This window comes from Sinocyclocheilus rhinocerous, unplaced genomic scaffold (genome assembly GCF_001515625.1).
Source record: "Sinocyclocheilus rhinocerous isolate Xijiao unplaced genomic scaffold, SAMN03320098_v1.1 scaffold1938, whole genome shotgun sequence".
Lineage (NCBI taxonomy): Eukaryota > Metazoa > Chordata > Actinopteri > Cypriniformes > Cyprinidae > Sinocyclocheilus > Sinocyclocheilus rhinocerous.
In genome coordinates, this window is record NW_015629065.1 from 2131919 (window position 1) to 2152045 (window position 20127).

At 35.9% G+C, this 20127-nt stretch overlaps 1 protein-coding gene across 2 annotated transcripts; it reads right to left on the bottom strand.

The window, feature by feature from the left end:
• Positions 1-552: 552 nt before the first annotated feature.
• On the bottom strand, positions 553-19385 carry nlrc5 (NLR family, CARD domain containing 5). 2 transcript variants are annotated; one of them, XM_016550580.1, is made up of 44 exons: positions 19085-19385; positions 18047-18369; positions 17643-17714; positions 14099-15824; positions 13465-13548; positions 13275-13358; positions 13011-13094; positions 12774-12863; positions 12382-12432; positions 11950-11994; positions 11411-11494; positions 11219-11302; positions 10978-11067; positions 10850-10897; positions 10698-10757; positions 10442-10525; positions 10261-10344; positions 10069-10158; positions 9337-9396; positions 8373-8456; positions 8175-8258; positions 7993-8082; positions 7829-7894; positions 7608-7691; positions 6823-6906; positions 6603-6686; positions 5707-5793; positions 5190-5252; positions 5043-5084; positions 4844-4927; positions 4672-4755; positions 3909-3992; positions 3682-3765; positions 3516-3602; positions 3330-3413; positions 3104-3208; positions 2936-3019; positions 2483-2566; positions 2311-2394; positions 2119-2202; positions 1417-1494; positions 1201-1284; positions 1034-1117; positions 553-913 (listed from the first exon to the last, which is right to left on the bottom strand). In XM_016550580.1, exons 2-44 carry the CDS (start codon positions 18360-18362, stop codon positions 841-843), a joined length of 5271 nt encoding a protein of 1756 aa, XP_016406066.1. In that variant the 5' UTR covers positions 18363-18369; positions 19085-19385; the 3' UTR covers positions 553-840. The 2 variants fall into 2 exon arrangements, with proteins under 2 accessions (XP_016406066.1, XP_016406067.1); XM_016550581.1 differs by lacking the exon at positions 13465-13548.
• Between the last annotated feature and the right edge of the window lie 742 nt (positions 19386-20127).

Below are 20127 nucleotides of genomic sequence, written 5' to 3' on the forward strand. Positions count from 1 at the left end.
CCTGCCATTTTGAAATATATTTTAATTAAATAATAATAATATTATTATTATTAAGACACTATAACTCACTATATGTCGGACTAAAGGTTACATTTTGTGTCTCTATCATATTTTGAGATGTGATTAAATAATGGAATAACTGTTGTCCAAAATATCTTGATGAATGACCTTTATTTAAATTTAAAGTGCACATAAAAAACACATGAATAGACTACAAATTGATCAGTGCAGCTATCAGAGGATGTTTGTGCGTTTACCACAAAAACTGAGCAATTTCACCTTACAGGTGCCACATTCCAAAAATAAAACAATTTATAGTTAAAAGCTGAATAGATCAAGTAAAATACAGACATAAATACGTAATTTAAAGGAGAACACAACATGGTGGTTTGTGTCCAGGGTTGATAAATGCATGAATGCCCCTAATGGAGGTCTGGGCTCTTATGGCAGTGTATAAGCAAAGAGCATGACTGTGCTGAACTTTACAAGAGAGCTGCCTGCATGCTTCACTGTGCTAATTAGTCACATTTTCATTGTTTCTAATTCTCTGTAAATCTCTTGTAAAGGTAATGCAATTGATCTTTTTTGGGGGGGGGGGTTAGTAAGTGTAACCTGCTCATTCTCTTTATTTACCAGAGCCTACTATTTCCATTAGATGGACATTCAATGATTCAAGTCCCTGAACAGCTGGAAACTGTGTTGTTGTTTTTTTTGTGTAATGAATTGCTCTAATGAGGTAATGTGTTCCCCGATTAAATAACTCAATCTTAAAATCTGGTAATAGCACTACAACAATATTATTTACAATATAAAAAAAATGAAGAAAAAAAACATAAGTGGTTAAACTGATGAAAAATTCAGTCTCTGATCTTTCAGATTCTCATCTTCTTTGGCAATTGGGTTCCTCCAGAGTCTGTGTAAAATGCAGAGAAGCTCAGCTTTTTATTTGCATGTCAAGCAGTTCTACTAGTTTCTACTAGTTCTACTTATTAATCACAAATTGTCTGATCAAGAGTGTAAGTGCTAGTCATACCTTATTACTTCAATGGAGGGGCATGATGGGAGGCATTTGGCTATTACTGTGGCTCCTGCTGTGGTGATATTATTGGCCTCCAGGCTGCAATCATTAGTTTTAATGACATCAGTATATTGTGATCACACTAATAGTTAAACCTTCACAGCAAGCACTCAAGTACTTACTCAAGTCTTTTCAGCTTTGTACACAGGGGTAGAATCTCAGCCAGTGTCCGTGCCAGGCTGTCATCACATAAATTCCATGACAAGCTGAGGAAGACATTCATTCATAAACTAACAGCAGCTTTACAAACACAGGGGCCGGGACAATGCAATGTCTGGGTCCATGCATTTATCAGTCAAACTGCAGCATTAAAAGAAATCTGAAATGACTTATCCCACCTGACGTCCTCTATGGACGGACAGTGTTTGAGGGATGAGGCAACACCAACCAGATCTGAACTCCCAATCGAAGTCAAACTGAGAGACAAGTAGTCACACTGGTTTACAGTATGCAGCAGTATCTAACAACCAATCATGTTACATACCGTTCAAAAGTTTGGGGTCAATAAGTTTTGTAAATGTTTCCTAAAAAAGTCTTTTATGCTTGCTTACTAAGGCTGCATTTATTTAAACAAAAATACAATAAAACATTAATATTGTGAAATATTATTACAATTTAAAATAGCTGTTTATTTTCATATATTTCTAAATGCAAATTACTCCAGTGATGGCATTGATGAATTTTCAGCAGCGATTACTTCAGTCCTCAGTGTCACATGATCCTTCAGAAATCATTCTAATTTGCTAATTTGGTGTTCAAGAAACATTAATTATTATCAATGTTGAAAACAGTTGTGCTGCTCAATATTTATTTATTTATCGGAAACCTTGATATGAATGAATAGAAATTTCAGAATAACATATGAATGTATTTACTGAAATTTTTTTATCAAGTTAAAGCATCCTTGTTGAATAAAAGTATGAATGTCTTTTAAAAAAAATCATACTGACCTCAAACTTTTGAACGGTAGTGCATGTGATGTAAAAAATTTATACATTCCACTTTATATATGCGGCTCTGTAATGTATTTAGTGTCTTACTGTAGTATTTTTAGTGCCTTCATGCTCATCAGACCTTCACAAAGAGACATGGATCCTTGTTGGCCAAACTGATTCTCTGACAAACTAAATAAAAACAATTTTATTATTCCCTGTCAGTGACATCTTTTTAAACCAATAGTTTCATCTAAAATTAATTCTGTAATTTTTCACCATCAAGACCACAGGACTTACTTGAGTTCTGAAAGCTGAGGCAGTAACGGAACGACTTGTGCTAGTTTAGCAGCACTGGCCTGACCAAGTTGGTTTTTGGACAGTCTGTGAATACAAAATAATAATAAAAAATTATCACCTACTGATTTCCCAAGTAATATCACTCATTAATTAAATAAAATAAATGTTTTACTGTAGTTTCTGAAGAACTCTGCAGTGGGATAGTGCTGCCAATAGCTTCTCTCCAGCCTGGTCAGTCACATTGTTGTCTGACAGACTGCAAAAAGTTAATCAAGGAAAATTAATAATGATGCAATGAATCCTTTCTTGCATTAAATTCATAAAAAAAAACTGAACAGTGCTGAATGTTTTAAACACTGAAAAGCTGGCCTATCTATTTCCACCATATTTAATTGTTTTAATTGTGTCCACTAGAAGGCGCACTACTATAATATAAGATGCTCAGGCACAGGAAAGGAATAATCTTCCTCGGTGCAGTTACCATCAGGGTGCGAACTACGGGGGTGCTAGGGGGAGCTCGGCTCCCCTTAATAAGACATACACGAACACAAGCGCTTGCGTTATAAAAAAAAACAAGTGGGCTCCCCCAAAGTCCACGGTATAGTTCGAACACTGGTTACCATACCTTAGTTTTACTAGTTCAGTCCATGAAGGAATGTATTTCACAAGTTCATAAGTACCACTATCTCCAATTCTCCAACTTTCCAACCTGTAAACATCAAAAAATGTTTGCATATTATCAAACACTGTGGGAATTTGTGTGCATGTGCTTTTTACTAACCACAATACTTACTCAATCTCTTCCATCTGTCTAAAACCCTTAAAAGAGGCCAGTAGACAGAGTATGCCAGTGCCATTCACAAATGTCTCTGATGTCACCACTCTGATTTTGTTCAAGCTGAGGAGAACAACCAACCAAAGTAGAGAAGAAAAAACAGGATGGGCTCTCAGGTGAGTACAGCAGATTATTGAGTATGTGCTAAATCTACAATGAACATTACAAGGTGTAAAAGCCTCACCTGAGCCTCCTAAGTGAGGTCAAACGGCTGAAGCCTTGAGCTAGAATGGTTATACCCTCCTCATCAAGTATCACAGAGTCAAGTCTATGATTGAGAACAGAATATTGAATATAGTATATCTTGTCAGTGATTGTGAATGCATTAAAAACTAGCCACACTTCTTAATTTCAAGAGTGCATGTGTTACCGTATCTCTGCCAGCGAGACACACTGCACCAGACCTCTGACCAGGTCCTGCCCTCGAGCTGCTGTCCAAACAGAGCACTGGGACAGACTGGACAAAAAGATATCGGCCAATCAGCAATGTCGCACTCTTTATCACTGAGAAACAATGAAGAAAATCAGACACTTACTTGATCGACTTTAGATTTGGCACACTTTGAAGTGCTCTTCCAAGTACTGTAGCTCCATGGTCACCTAAAACAAGCTGGGACAAACTGGAAAACCAGAGGCAAAGGGAAATGTTGAAACATGTGGGAAGGAAAAGGTAAATAAGCTCACTGAATTAAATTACACATAAATATTCTGTGTCAAGATCACTTTAAACTTGGATAAAAGAGCCAAGAGAAAGACAACACACCTCAGACTCTCAAATGATGTAGTTTTTGGTAATGCTTCCATAAGTGTTGCCACCTCATCCTCAGCTGCTCCTTTCAAATCAAGACTGTAAAAAAACGATACTTATTATAACACCAAGAGTGTTGCATACAGGTGTTTCTACAACTTCAAAGTCCCAGGGGCTGATTTTTTTTAAACAAACAGATTTAAAATGATTTGGTTACATTAAAACTCAGAATCTTTTTACCATGCAGTTATATTTAGTGTAGATTTTATGAATGAAAATCAACAGTAAAATAGTACATGTTAAATTACAATTATTAAATGTTTTCAAATTATTTTATCCATTTGAAAAAAAAAGGAGTTGTGGCATCAATTCCATCAGTATGAGAATAAATATACAACACATAATGAAGAATATAAAAAGAAATCAATATCACTCGAGAGCAGAATATTTTTATTGCACTTAATTTCCTATTTAGCTTTAATTTTGTCAAATTTTGCAAATAGTATGAAAAATGATTTACTTCTGTATATTTAGAATACTTAGATGCAATTAAATTAGCCCCGCAACAAAAACAAGTTGGACATTTTATTACAAAAATGTTTAAGTGTGCTATTAAAAACAATATATTATTTGAGATGCGGAAATGACACTGTGGTGGCAAAACGCCATAAATGTCCTGTGATGCATGTATGTTAGAGATTATGTAAAAAGTATGTTTTAAAAGAAACACCCACATATACAGTATAAAATAAAGATGACTGATCTTTGGAACACTTACGTGAGGTTCCTGAGATTCCGTAAGAAGGGAATGACCGCAGAAAAAAAATCTGCACCTTTTCTGTCCACTTTGAGCTGAGAGAATCTGGACATAAAATAAAGCAGAATTTATACTAAGGGGAAAAAAAACATCTAATAGACAAAAAAGTTAGTATCAACTCTCATTGGCTTACCTTAAATCCTGCAAGGCATGACATTTCTGAATGGGAAGTGTCAGAGGAGCGAGATGCTGTCCTTCTATGTCACAGTCATCAAAGCTAAAGAATGTGACAAAAGTGGAGTTGTACATCAAATACGGCGAATATAACAAAAATAAGAGTGAATAAAAGCACAAAACAAACAAGCTGACAATCAAACAAAAAACCAACACACCTGATGGACTGCAGAGCAGGTGAGAAGTTTTCAGGATGAGCTCTGTCAGAAGGAAAAAGGGCCAAATTAGCTTTGCATATTTATTTACAATATTTATAGCACTCCATATACTATGAGCATAAAAATATATAGAATTATCAAACTTACACAAAAGTGGATCTAGGACTGGAATTTCCCTCTGTAATGATGTTTATGGATGCACGGTTGACGCTGCAAATATTGGGTAAAAGATGTTTTTTTCATCTCACCTCTTTTTTGCTCTAAACGTTTTACTTAATCACTTGACAATGCATTATTAAGTTAGGATCATTTGCAAATTTACAAATTTAAATCTGTTTGTGCCATTGAACATAAATGTTTGAGTTGGGATGAAATAAGAGCAACATCGTCACACAGGAAACCATTCAGTATACACCCACAACCGACCCACAATTAAGTAAATACATACATTTTGGTTCATTCAAGAGACTTCAAAGAACAGGTGAAATGTTAATACTATTAATATCACTTTGTCTCTGTCACTACATTTGAAAACATTTGCCGTTTTATAGACCTTTTAATAGAAACATTGTGGTGTGCTGACAAGTTTCATTACAGCCATGAAGCAATCAGTGGTCACGATATGTGTGTCCGTTGATTTTGGGTTACTGTTTCAGAACCGCACCTGATTTCTTTGATGTGTGGCTGCAAATTTAGGCATTTGGCAATGAGACTGGCAACAGCATTTCCTGTCAGCCACGGCTCTTCAATCCTAATAAAGACATTCCAAACACATTGTTATTCTAACAGTGCATCTGCTATATAGAAGTAGCAACTAATCACAGATTACATCTGTTCTTCGTTGTTTCTTCAAATTAAGGCACTTAGGACTTTAAGATATTTGCAAAATAAACTCATTTTAAACAAATTTCCCACACTCACAAGTTTGTATACTAACAACAGTGCATATACATGTCTTATAGGGGAAATGTCATTTTTTCCCCTACATATCCACTATAGTATAGTTTCCAACAAATTTCAAATCATGTTTTGTGTTTAACATTTTGTGGTGGAATAAATGGAATATGTCTTGCTAAGGCTAATTTAATAGGTAGCATTTTATATATATCAAATAAACACAATTACATTCAATTACACTATTACCGGACCTCGATTTTTGCTTTCTATTCCTTATGTTTCATATTTCTTATCACTGTTGTCTCAGACACAGCTGTTTATTTGGTAAACAAGTGCACTAACCATTGAAAATCTTTTAAATCTAAAATCTTTTTATCCATAAAGGTGGTCATAATTTGTGTAAAACTGATGTATATAAATTCACATAAATACTAAAATTGTTTATTACGCTCTTTGTGTAGGCTGACAGGTTATTAGTTATATTTTCTTTGCAAATATTAATAATATTTTTTACAGTGGAATTTCATATTTTTAAATTGATAGTATGGGTTTGAGACAAGGGTAGAAGCCAAAAATCTGTTAAGAAATGCATAATAAAAAGTTTCAAAATTCCAGAAGTTGAAGAAACATTTTAAATAAAAAGATGTTTTGTTCATTTCTTACCTGGTGTCTCTGTGTTGGTGACAGCTACTTAACTTTTTAACAAAATACTCAATCTGCTCAGAACTCAGACCATTACTTCTTAATCTTAGAGGAACAGAAAAAAGCGCATTAAAAATGTGCCAAATATGCCGTTTTAAAAATATCCAAGAAACGTATGAGTACTGTTGAAATAGTCTGTGAGATCGATCCTTAACAATCAACAAACTTTGTAAAATCTTACTTCACAGTTTGGATTGTGGAGAGCTCAACCAGGCTGTCCAGTAGAGAGAAAAGGCCTTGACTGTGCAGTGAATTAGAAGACAATCTAAAGAAAGGAGGAACAATCAATGTTTATTTAAATGTGACCCTGGACCACAAAACCAGTCTTTAGTCGCTGGGGTATATTTGTAGCAATAGCCAAAAATACATTGTATGGGTCAAAATTATCGATTTTTCTTTTATGCCAAAAATCATTAGGATATTAAGTAAAGATCATGTTCCATGAAGATATTTTGTACATTTATTACCGTAAATATATCAAAACTTAATTTTTGATTAGTAATATGCATTGCTAAGAACTTTATTTGGACAACTTTAAATACGATTGTCTCAATATTTAGATCATTTTGCACCCTCAGATTCCAAATTTTCAAATAGTTGTATCTCGGCCAAATATTGTCCTATCCTAACAAACCATACATCAGTGGAAAGCTTATTTATTCAGCTTTCAGTGTGATGTATAAATTTCAATTTAAAAAAATTGACCCTTATGACAGGTTTTGTGGTCCAGGGTCACAAATGGTCATGAAACCTTAAAACACATTTTTTATTTTAACAGATATGTACAGTTTGTACATCCCTGAAAACACTAATAGTACTCAATAAATGGAATAAGAAGATTAATAACAGGAAGAATCTATAAAATATAGCACTTTTCTGAGAGGACAAATAAAGAATACAGAGTCTCATTAGTTAAGAAATGTGCAAAACACACACATAGTAACACAACTGTGCTCAAATACTCACTCTAATGTAAGTAGTCTAGGGCATCTGTTCACTATTTCCACAAGCTTCTTCAAGTGTATGACCTCAAAACTGCACTCCCTTAGCCTGTAGTTAAGAGTAAGACAACAGTAAGAGGAAGCTAATCATCAAACTACTTTCACTTTTGACTTGAGTGAATAAATCATACTATTCACGTGACTCTCTGATTGTGTTTTTGCAACACATGTATTCTGGGAAATTACCTAAGAGTTTTGCCATTGACATGTTCCTGCACAAACTTAATCAGAGACTGATCTTCCACTCCAAGACTAAAGATGAGAAACACACATATAATACGCAAGCCGATCATTGTTCATGTCAATGAAAAGTAAGGAAAGAATGGAAGTGATAGTGTGTTAGTCTTTACCTGACTTCAACAGCAACAACTTTCTCACAGGTGTTCATTGAGTTGACCAGATGCAGTGCCCCGACTTGAGTTATTTGGTTGCCGGTGAGGCTGCGAAGGAGCGCAATAAGTAAACTTTACAAGGTAAATTAATCCGTAATCTCAATTACAAGCAAACTCTACAACTGTCACTGAACTCTTACCTCACCGAGCTGGAGATCTTTAGTTTAGGCAAATAGTCAACAAAACATTTCACCCCTTCATCATGAAGAAGGTTATGAGACAAACTACAGTGAAGAAATAAATAAAAAAAATGAACTGTTTGTGATTACTGGACAGTAAAATACACCAACTTCTATTAAGATGAGAAGATGAAGGTAAAAGAACAGAGGAACACTTACTCCAATTCAGATAGGCGAGGACAGTTTTCCAGTATCCTTGAGAGCTTCTCAACATTGCTTTTGCACAGTTTATACTCTGTGAGCCTGTTAACATCAGAGAGAGAGTCAAACCCTCCAGTTTCCAAAAGTGCAAGGGCCACAAAATTACAGTGATACAGCATTACGGAATTCAGTTCGAGATGTATTGCATCAAAGACAGTGTTATTTTAGCATTACTTATTATATACTGTTACAGTATTTATTAATTAATAAAATTAATAATTAATTTTAGTATTTCTACATTTGTCATTTTCATTAAGGTTTGTTAAGTTTTTCATCTAATATTTATATTTTATTTAATTTCAGCTTTATTTCAATTACAGAAAACAATTTATAATAGATTTAGTTAACAAGAACAACACTTTTGACCAGCGTTGATCATTGTAACCAATCACAAACTTGTCTGTTGCATGCATAGATGATTAAGCAAATTATAGGAAGAAGAAATCCACCTATTACCGCTCAAATGCCACGTTATGTTAGCATGATCTTACTAAGTTCTGCACTCTCACAAATGCTCTCATTAAAGCCAGCAAGGTGTAGAACTAATGTAAATAAGAGATTTCGTTGTACAGTGTAAACTACTTCACAGAATCTTCACAAGAGGGCAGAACAGTCAGTGAGCATGCGCTGAGCTTAAGTAATTATAAAAAAAATTAAAAGGGATGTCTAATGCTATTTCATGCATTCTGACTTATTTACACTGTTAAAGAGTTGGATTCTCATGCTAAACATGGCCAAAGTTTCAAAAAATGAGTTGGACATATGACAGAGTATTTCTGTGCCAAATACACTTCTTCAGGGTTCGTATAAGTTTCGGAAAGTATGGCCCTATATGACGTCATAAAGCGCAGAGCACTTTGAAGAGCGTGTGCACACATTAACCAGCAATGCCCAGCAATGGTGGTAAGATGACATTACTAACTTGCAAATTGCTGCCTCTGCCTTTTCAGGAACAAACTTGATGAATGCTTCTGCCTGGTGCCTGAGAATCACGTTAAAAGCAACTTTAGAAAAATAAATCAAGATTTGTGATTTTAAAAGTATATTTAAAGTAGGGCTGCACGATAAATCGCATGCGATATTTAACGCGCATCTTGTCAGTAAAGCCAGTTCTGTAATCAGCGGTAAATCTCCATCACCTGCGGGCTTTCACATGGAGCAGCATTAACTACACAGAGCCGTTGTTCACCGACAAGCTGTGCAAAACCACGATCATATTTTGCGCAGCTTGTCGGTTAAATATCGCATGCGATTTATCGTGCAGCCCTAATTTAAAGCTGCAGTCCGTAAATTTTGCCTCTTTGTCGCCATCTCTGTTTGAAAACCTGGAATTGTAGCTGTGTGTGGAATTATCTAGCTTGCATGGTTGTGAGTGGGCGCGGCTCCAGCACGGATGAATTTAATGTTCTGAAGAGTATGTGTGGCAGTCAGTCACAATCACAGATTCTAGCCTACGTCTTGGAATATGACCCAATTAAGAATTTTCACCGTATATTGCCATCTGAACAAGTAAGTAACAAGTCTGCCACGTTTGTTCTGACCAACTGAGGAAAAAAGCATTACCATAAATCTCGCTAATAATGGTGATTAAATCTAAAGATTGGTTGAAAGTTAACCATAGTTTAATATCTGACGTTGAACTGAAGTAAGATACCTCAGTTCTACAGCTGTGACACGCTGACAGTCAGCAAGAGATCTGATCAATAACAAAGCCCCATTTGTAGACAGGTCAACATGACTTAGGCTGAAAAACACAGTCATCATGAATGATTAGTCATATCAGGTCATTTATGATAGAGATAAATCACAGCTATGCTACAGGAACCAGACAGTTATGGCCACTTACTTCAGTAGTTGAAGAGAAGACATTTCAGGAAGAATCAACATCAACTTCTCAACAGACTCATTTGATAATTTTAGATGGGAGAACCTGTAACACAAATAAACACTGAGGACTAGCTCAATACAGCTGATACATGTAGAATCTGGTAAGTCTTTTGTCTATCCTAAATATTTGAGCTACTCACTCAATGTCCAGTAGGTTTTCACATTTTACCAGTTGCTTACACAGCTTGGTCATGTAGACAGGTTTGATCTCACTATGGGTTAAACTGGAAAGACAAAAATGGCTCTTAACTGTAATGTAGAAACATCCATTTTCTATGAAGCTGCTTTGCAATGTGTGATGTGTATCGTGAAAAGCACTATACAAGTAAATGTGAATAACAAATTATTAAATGATCGCAGCTAAACCAATGTATAGAATCCAATTGAGAGATGTACCTGAGTTTTTTATGCAGATGTATCCCAGTTACATTTGGGGTCAGCTGTCTTGAATTATGCCTGAATTCAAAAAGCACATTTGATATTCAAAACCAACATTTACATATGCACTACTTTATATTAAGCAGAAATGTCTTCAACTGTTTCAGTACCGACTGCTGGTGTCAAACCAAAGAACCAGCTTTTTCTTTCCATTTTCACTGGTGAGAAAAAGCACAGCATTTTCAGACAGGCATTAAAATGGTCAATACCTCCATGCTAATTTTGATAAGGTAGTTACCTTGCATCCACTTTCCTCAGGTTCTTCTGGTTACAAAGGGCAGAAGCAAGCATCACCACCCCATCCATATCAACACCATTTTCACTGACACTGTGTGAGTTTTCAGAAAAACATATACACTCTTTTGAAAACAGAAATGAACTACAAGTATATGGGGAAGTTATTTTGCACATGCAAAAAAAAGTGTGTCACTGGCTAACTGTCAAGACCAAATGATGTTGCAGAGGAAACATTGGCCTACTTGATCTCCTGAATCATTCCTAGTTTAGGTAGAAGGTCCAGAATCTTCTTCAGGCCCTTGTTACCCAGTGAGTTGTTGGACAAACTGAGAGATGAGAAAAACAGGTTTCATTAATGCCCTTCTTACATAAAGAATTGTGGGGGTATCAACTCAATCTGCTGTAAGGTTATTGACTGTATACTTGATACTTACTCTACAAGGGTTATGTAGGAAAAGCCCCCGAGTTTATTACACAGGCTGATTACATTGGAAACATTGATGTTACACTGCTTTAACCTATAAAGAAACAATTATTGGCAGTCAATTTCATTTTACAGAATGTCTGTGAATGGCCTTTCACATTTTATTCCTGATTAAAACAACTTATTGATATTCAAGTTCGCTCTTTATTTGTGTTTTGCATCACATTTGTCTTTTTTGTTTGTCGTCTTGAATATAAGCAATGATTTGCCTGTAATTGCATAACTTCTGCCAACCCTACTACCCTTTCCACCAAATGTCTGACTCTGTCCTCTAATTCTCCTGAAATATTGCCCAGCGGTGAACACTTGGACTTTATAGACACAATACACCACCTTATCAAACAAAACAAGATGAAAGCAAGGCTCATTCAGTATTTTATAAAGAATCCATAAAGTCATTGTTAACTTTAAGTACTTTGTAACTAAGGATTAATTTGTTTTCCTTTATCTAAAAAGAAATAACAACATATTAAAGAATTCAGTACTTACATTACATTCTTTGGCTCTTCTGTGTTATTCAAATCTGTGTTTTCACTAAGGCAGAGAAAGTGAGAAATAAGATTTTGTTGTTTCATTATATTCAAATGTTTTTTTGTATTTTATTTATTGTTTTGAGTGACCACCAAACTGTGCAGTCATTTTAGACTGTACTCAGTCAGGTTAAAACTATAAACTTACTACCAAATTAAAAAAGCCCATGCACATTTTCTATCATCTAACATCGATCATACTTGATCTCTTTGAAGGCAGTGCATTACACAGCGATACCTGGCCAACTGCACATTGCACAGACAAAGCAACCACAATAGATGTGCAAACAGGAAATGTGAAATATAAAATAAGTTTTGGAGTTCTGGGGTTTTACCCACCCTTTGAGAATAACCCAGCTAATAGCGTTTTAACACATCAGTCAGCACTCACCAGACTTTATCAGAGCTTTGTGAGAAGAAAAGGCTGATGTCTTTATTGGCCCTGTATAGAATGAAACAATTGTGAACATCCCATGGAAATGGACCTAAATGGGCAGGTCATGTGAGATGTCCACATCTCTTAAAAAACCATGAACAAAACTACACAAGGTAGAAGAAAATACAACTTAGACTAAAATATATACAGGTCAAAATGTGGAGAAATGAATCTTCTTTTTACTTCATAGTATATTAACATTACGATTTTAAGGCCATATTTATGGGTCACAACTTGTATGTAAAACATAAAATCAGTTAAGAATCAAGGATCTAAACTGTGTGGCAAATGTTTCTCATTTTCCATTTTCATTCAAATGTCTTTGACAAGCCAACAAATCAACATACTCAACATGGACTTTCTGAACAGAGTTGCAGGCAGACATTCTCTCAACGAGTGTGAGGATTCCATCTGTGGAGATGCTGTTCTTCCCCATCCTAAATAAAAGTGTAAGAAGAATGCACCAGACTTACTATATACTAATATTGAGTTTTTTAAGCAGCAAATATCTAAATAAACAAAAGAAAGCTGAAGCAGTTAACAGACTATAGCCAGGTTTTTAAAATGTAAAACACACTACTTACAAGACAGAGACAATGTTGGGCAGTCTGCATAGTGTTTCCGCAATCTCTGTTATACCTTCATCTTTCAAAGAGTTATCACTAACACTGTCAGATAAACAGAACAGATTGATTGACACAGACAGACACACATGACAGATCACCAAGACCACCCACTGTAACCTTTTTGGAAACAAACTGTGTCCAAATGTGTGATTTCAAAAATAAGCAGAAACATACAACAGGAATGTATTTGAATATTTAAAGCAATCATGTCAGGCCAATTACTTTAGGTGAGTGATGTGTGGACAATCCTTTAAAGCCCTGGCAAGTTTAGCAGCTCCAACATCAGTGAGACCACCACTGATAAAACTGTAATCAGAGATAAACATAAACCAGTGCAAAACACACTGCAAGGCAATACTGTGACAAAATGCATAAAGGACACAACAGATATTTTGTTGGATATAAGACTTACTCTAATTTCTGCAAAGCCTGGAGTTTACACAGGATACCACACAAAGCCTCTGCAAACTTGTCATCATATTTCCGGCTACGGAAACTTAAATAAATAATATATTTAACAAATTGAGTACATCAACATGACCAGATTAAAGACTACAAACTACAAAATCATGTATTACTGTTACAACACCGGCAGAAACCCACAAGCTGATAAATATTTTGATTTTACGAAAAATGGTCGATATTAAAAGTCTATACTATTTTGTCTAAATAAATGTCAAATTAAACACTATCGCTTTAAAATGCAAGTTTAGGCAGCAGTATGAAAAATGGATATTGATTCCGAGAATTGCTAAAAATTAAATTTTAAAGTGTTGTTAAAATATTAGTGTTTTTAAACATTAACTTGCACACACATTAGAGGACGGCAAAGGTAATCAAAATGTAAAAATAGGAGAAATGAGCACACACAATTAAAAATCCAATATCAGCCCGTATGAACCGATACAGATAAATTAACATTCGGCTATCAGCTGAGAACCAATATGGTACCACTATATCAGCTGCCATATGGGCACCTATTTACTACACATCTCATGACATACATAAAGCATTTGCTCATAAAAGAGAATTTTATAGAAACTTACATGAGATGATCCACATTCTTGAAACTAGGGAGGATTTCCAAACAATCCGGATCAATTGAACAGCCACCAATGTCCAGACATACATTCTGATCAGCAGCCGCTGTCACAAATGCTAAAGAATCCATGTCAACTGCATTGAGTCTGATATTTCGCAGTTCAAACTGTGGTCTCGAACCAATAGCTCTTGCCAACTTAGCATCTTGAGTCTCATGAGCACATCGACACAGCTCCACAATTTTGGGGCCTGTTTGACTGGTACTTCCTGCGAAACCCAGCAAAACATTACGGACGGTAGCTTGCCGCTTTTGTACCCAAGCCGTAGTGCCCTCGGTCCCTTTAAGTTGGACCAAACTGGACTTGCAGGCCTCTGCCGCAAGCCCACATACGTAAACATGGAGAGAGTCTGTAAAAACGGATTTTGGATCAATCTTGGTGGTCCAGCGGGTTTTCAAGTTAAGCTTCTTCTTAAGTTGACTCTCAGTGATGTTCTGACTGGTCATGAGGTGGAGAGCAGCGAGAAACTCCTGCATTGTAAGGTGCATGAACGTGAAACCATATCCTGAAGATCCATCCTCACGAGTCAGTTTCACACAAGACAGTATCCCGCTTTTAACACCAAAATCCTGGAGCTCTGGAGACACATCTGTGTCCATGAAGACTATAGTGCTTTCCTCCAGTCCTTTGAGGGCCAACTGACTCATTTCAACAATTTTAGATCTGTATCTCTGCAGTGGAGATGTACCAGACACCACACCTCCATTGATGCGTTTGAGGAACGCCAAGAGGATCTGCATGTAGATTTGGGTTAAGGACGTTGGTAGCTGTAGATCAGTTCCATCACTGGAGAACAGATGTTCCATACATACACAGCAAATATGACAGAGTCCAGGTACGTGAGACATTGACAAGAGGTGTCGGTTGTTCATCAACAAGTTTACAGCTTTCTTTTTGAGTTCATCTCCTTTTTTATGGAAGTATTGCTCGGCATATTCCTTCACACCCAATCGGTCAAACCCTTGTAGCTCACAGGTTATGAAGCCAGGGCTTCCAAACATGTCAGTCACATCTCGTGGTCTACAGGTGACCAACACAGTGCAATCTGGAAGGAATCTACGACTGCACAGTCCTGAGAGGAGATCTGTCAATGGAAGAGGTTTGTTTGGGTCATTGATGCTCTCCAGCTTTTCAGGATGCGTAAGCTTGGCACGAAACTCATCATACCCATCAAATATGAAGCAGACCTTCTCAGGGTTGGAGAGGATGAATTCAAACACTGCATCACTTTGTTCCTCATCATCATCACAAGCAGGATAGAAGAGAAAGAGTAGCTCTTTCAAGGACAAATCACGTGAGATAAGATTGAGCTGCCGGAACTCCAGCAGGAACAGCAGGTGAATAGATGGGAAGGAACCTTCAGCCCAGTCACGACCGAGGCAGTGAACCAGCAGGGTCTTACCAGATCCAGCCTGGCCCAGCAGCGTGACAACCCTGCTGGTGGTTTTCAAAAGAGACTCAACAGACACTTTATGCTCTGACTCTTCTCCTTCATGGTTGTCTAGAGAGGCTTGAGGCTGGATGGTCCTGTCTTTCCCTCGTGGAGGGTTCCTGTGTCTTAAATACACCCATGTGTCTTCCAGACGGATGTCCTTTACTACAGCTTGTGCCACTGACTCATATTTTTGCAGTGCCATGGATTTAAGAGCATCCGTGTAGCTCTGTAAATGATCTAGGTAAGAAAGTCAAAGCATTATTATTATGCTCTAAAAAATCCTGGGTTATTTTTTCAACCCAAATGATGGGTTGAGCTTTCGGGTCATTTTTTGGGGATTATTTTTTCAGTGTTTGGTTAGTTTTTGTGTTACCCATCTTATGGTTCAGACATAACAACCCATTGTTTGGTAGTTTTGTGTTACCCAGATCCTGGGTTAGACGTAAGTTATTGAGTGAGTTATTTATTGCGGCGTATTTGCATCATCTTCAGGAGAAGAGAGAGCAGCCATCAAATTTATGCATTTCTTCGGTAAAATACAAGTTTGTGTACATTTTATTGCATCTATAAAATCGTTACTGTACTGTATATCATTTAATTTTATGCAAAGCAACATACAGGAGTGTGAGTCACCTAAGTGAGTTTCGCATCTGTCTTGTCACATGATGGAAATGCCTGATGCCTTGCATAAAATAAATGATATTATTCATAAAGATATAAAGAATATAATTACTTTAAATGTTAGATATGTCCGCAGAGATGTATACTGTTTGTTTATGGGCAGGTTAGAGCCAGTCACAGCATATTTCGGCTATGAGTAAAACGTAGAGCGGCAATCTAAAGTTAGCAGTTCCCCACCGATAATTAATCAACCCATATGCTGGGTCAAATAAACAACCCAATTTGCTGGGTCAAATTATCCCAACATGTGTTCTGTCCTATATTTACCCAGTCCTTGGGTTAAAAATAACCCAAATTGGGTTGTTTTTAACTCACTCTTTTTTAGAGTGTAGGTATCATGAATTTAAATTGTAGTTCATACAAAAGCCTTAAAAAGACTTTAGTCACATTTAAAAATCTATGAATGTTATTGTTTTAGAAATAAAATATTAAACCATGTGCCATCTGCAAACAAATACTGCTAGACATTATCTAAAAACTAATTGCTGGGTCAAATAAACAACCCAATTTGCTGGGTAAAATTATCCCAACATGTGTTCTGTCCTATATTTACCCAGTCCTTAACTCACTCTTTTTTAGAGTGTAGGTATCATGAATTTAAATTGTAGTTCATACAAAAGCCTTAAAAAGACTTTAGTCACATTTAAAAATCTATGAATGTTATTGTTTTAGAAATAAAATATTAAACCATGTGCCATCTGCAAACAAATACTGCTAGACATTATCTAAAAACTAATTTTCCTTATTTTATTTTGCGTTTCCATTTCCTTAACACAGCTTGAAATCTAACTGATTTCTTTGAAAAGTGTTTATGCTATATTTCTTGTGCCACTTGGTTTGATATTTTGTTATATATGGTTATATAACAAAATAAATGTTTATGATTTTGGGATGACTTAGTATTATTATGATGTCAATGACAATGTAAACATTAATAACAAGGTTCAGTTTTAAAATAATCTTTTGATATGTGTACTGCTCCTGCTAGGTTTAGAAACCACTTTATGGACCAACCCTGTAGCAAATGTTTTTCTTTTGATTAACCAGCTCAAAGTAATGCTAGTTCAAGTAATTTTTGCAGCAGAACTTTACAATAGATCAATTGGATTTTGTAACAGAAAATATTCTAATAAAATAAAATATATCAAAGTAATAATTTATTGATTTAGTAAAGTAAAAGTACGGGAAATATGTTAATTATTTTTGTTTGGATTAATATAAGAAGTTGTACAAATGCAGCTCTTCTCGTTGAATAGCTAATGTGTTGCTGTCAGCCAAGTCAAAATAAGCTTAACAGTTGGGTTGCTCAGAGTGATCGCTTTCACAATGAATCAAAATTCAAAATGGGTGTGTGCCTTTAAGAATAAAACATACCTAGCCGTGGACGTTTCACATATGGTAAAGGTGAATAGTCGACAGTCTCACATGTATGATTGAAGTTTGTTCCTTAAAAGCACAGAAAACGAAAAACGGCCTGAATAATTATAACCCAGAATTCAATAACATTCATATTTTACATAATAGCTTATTTTTTTAACATCTACAAGATACTTTCACTTTCACTTCAAAGCTTAATTTTAAAAATTGTGTCGAGACGAAATTGTAAAACTATCATAGTATAAACTGTATAGAATACTGTATGTTGTTAAATTAAATTATGATTCATATTAAAATTATGCTTTAATTTTAATTGTAAATACGTACAGTATGGTATGAAGAGGGAAAAGCTGCAGCATAACTACAAAGTATAACTAAAAAAAGTGCAGAACATGGCTTACCAGGTGTGTATCCTGCTATGGACACCAGTGTAGTTTCAAGAAGAAGGGGAATGTTTTCACTGTACTGATATACAATGGCGAGAAACCGTCTACATGAGTTACGGTCTGAAGACTTAAAGTAATCTACAATGGCTGAGACACGGTCTCTGGTGTTGGTCAGTGACTGTCTGTGATCCAGTGTTTTAGGTTCCACTAAGGCAAAGATCCGATCCAGAACACCACTGTTTTGTTCGCAGAGCAATTCCACCAGTGCACTGGCCTCCTGGGCCACCAGTGACAGGATGTCCCCCGGCCAGTCCACCCTTTCCATCCTCATCCATTAGCTGGGGAGAAAAAAATCCTTAATTTTGCTTTGTAGAACTTTTTAGTTCAAACAAAACTTACTCACCACAATAAATTTAATGGTGCTGAGTGCTGATCTACACAACGTGTAACAAAGCACAGCAGGTTTATGATGTCGGTGCATGTGGTACAACACTAACTTTAATTGCTTTGTTAGGCACTGATAAAGGCCTGTGCATTGCTACATATTTCAATACTTTCAGTTCAATAATTAAATGCTGCAAATACTGAAATAAATTGATTACTCTTAATATTGACAAAACAAAATTACACAATTTACTAGAGAAAATAGATGTGTTTGCTACAGACGAGCCATGACAAATTATTGTTAACTATTTATTCTGTAGTAAATGCCTTCAGGATGGCACGTTATCACTGATATTTCAAAGTAATTTTCTCTATATAAAAATGATGTAGCTCATGCAAAAGTTTTGCTAAGAAGGTTTCTGTCCATGCAGCTAATTACTAAAATATAGTAAAATAAATAGCCGGTTTAGTAAATACGTAGAAGCTTGTGCCCATTTAGTGACCTGCAGGAAACGACAGAGCAACCCTGGACACTTTGTGTGAAGGCTGAGCTAATGAATGACCATGTTAATCAACAACGTGCTTTGATCAAAATATTAACTCAATATGAATTCATTTAAAAATGTTCTATATGTTTATAATATGAATTAATATGATGTAGCTACTCACCGCTGGTGGCATAACGCATCGGGTCCAGTTTAAGGGAAGAAAATGAAACTAAACTATCCCTCTGGTTTGGTTTCGATTTCTTTTATACGCATTAAAAATACGGATCCTGCAGTGAACCAGACGTTAGCGCGACTCTACTAAACCAACCCCGCCAAACTGCGCTAGTGCGTCATTTAACGTTAAGTGTGTTTTAATATAAAATAACATTTTATCTATCGACGACTGAGCATGTTGAAAGGGTTATTTTCGGATACTTTTCTATGCAATCACAACCAAAAGCACTTTATAACGAATTCAAAAATTTTAGTAATAAGTGAACATACATTTGAATACAATAAATTTAGCGTTTTTGTTGTTAATTAAAACTATCTTTGTTATACTGGTTCGATGAGCAGCACAATCGATTTCAAAGTGTATGTGACGCTTCAAAAACACCTTTAGCCTACATGAAGTTCTTCATTGAAGTTCGTCGATACAATAGGCCTACATGTCATGTCTAAATGACTAAATGTCGTGAGAGAGTGCATTTGAGGACAGCAGTGTTGCGACGTATAGAATGTTATGGTGTGCACTGACGCCGCATAGTGGTGATATCAAATCATTGCACCCCTTATAAGAACAAGATAGCCGGGAAAAATTGCTTTGTATACAATTAAAATTAATTTAATTGAAGATAAAATAAATTATGTTTTAATATTAAGTGAATGTACAATACAATACAATACAATACATTTAGCGTTTATGTTGTTAATTAAAACTATCTTGGTTACAGTGACGGCGCTACACCGGGGCTAGGAGGGGGCTATAGCCCCGTTAGAATTTTGAATAGCCCCGGTTTAGCCCCCCGAGCAGATGAGATGGACCGTTTTTTGATAAAGAAAACAAGTTATAGCCTACTGAATGAGAAGTAGGCTAGAATGGATTTCAAAGTGTCCGTGACGCATCAAAAACACCGTTAAATAAAGTTCTTCAGTGAAGTTTGTCGTTACAATGCATTTCTTTTCGTGAGAGGGAGTGCATTTGAGGACAGGAGTGTTGATATG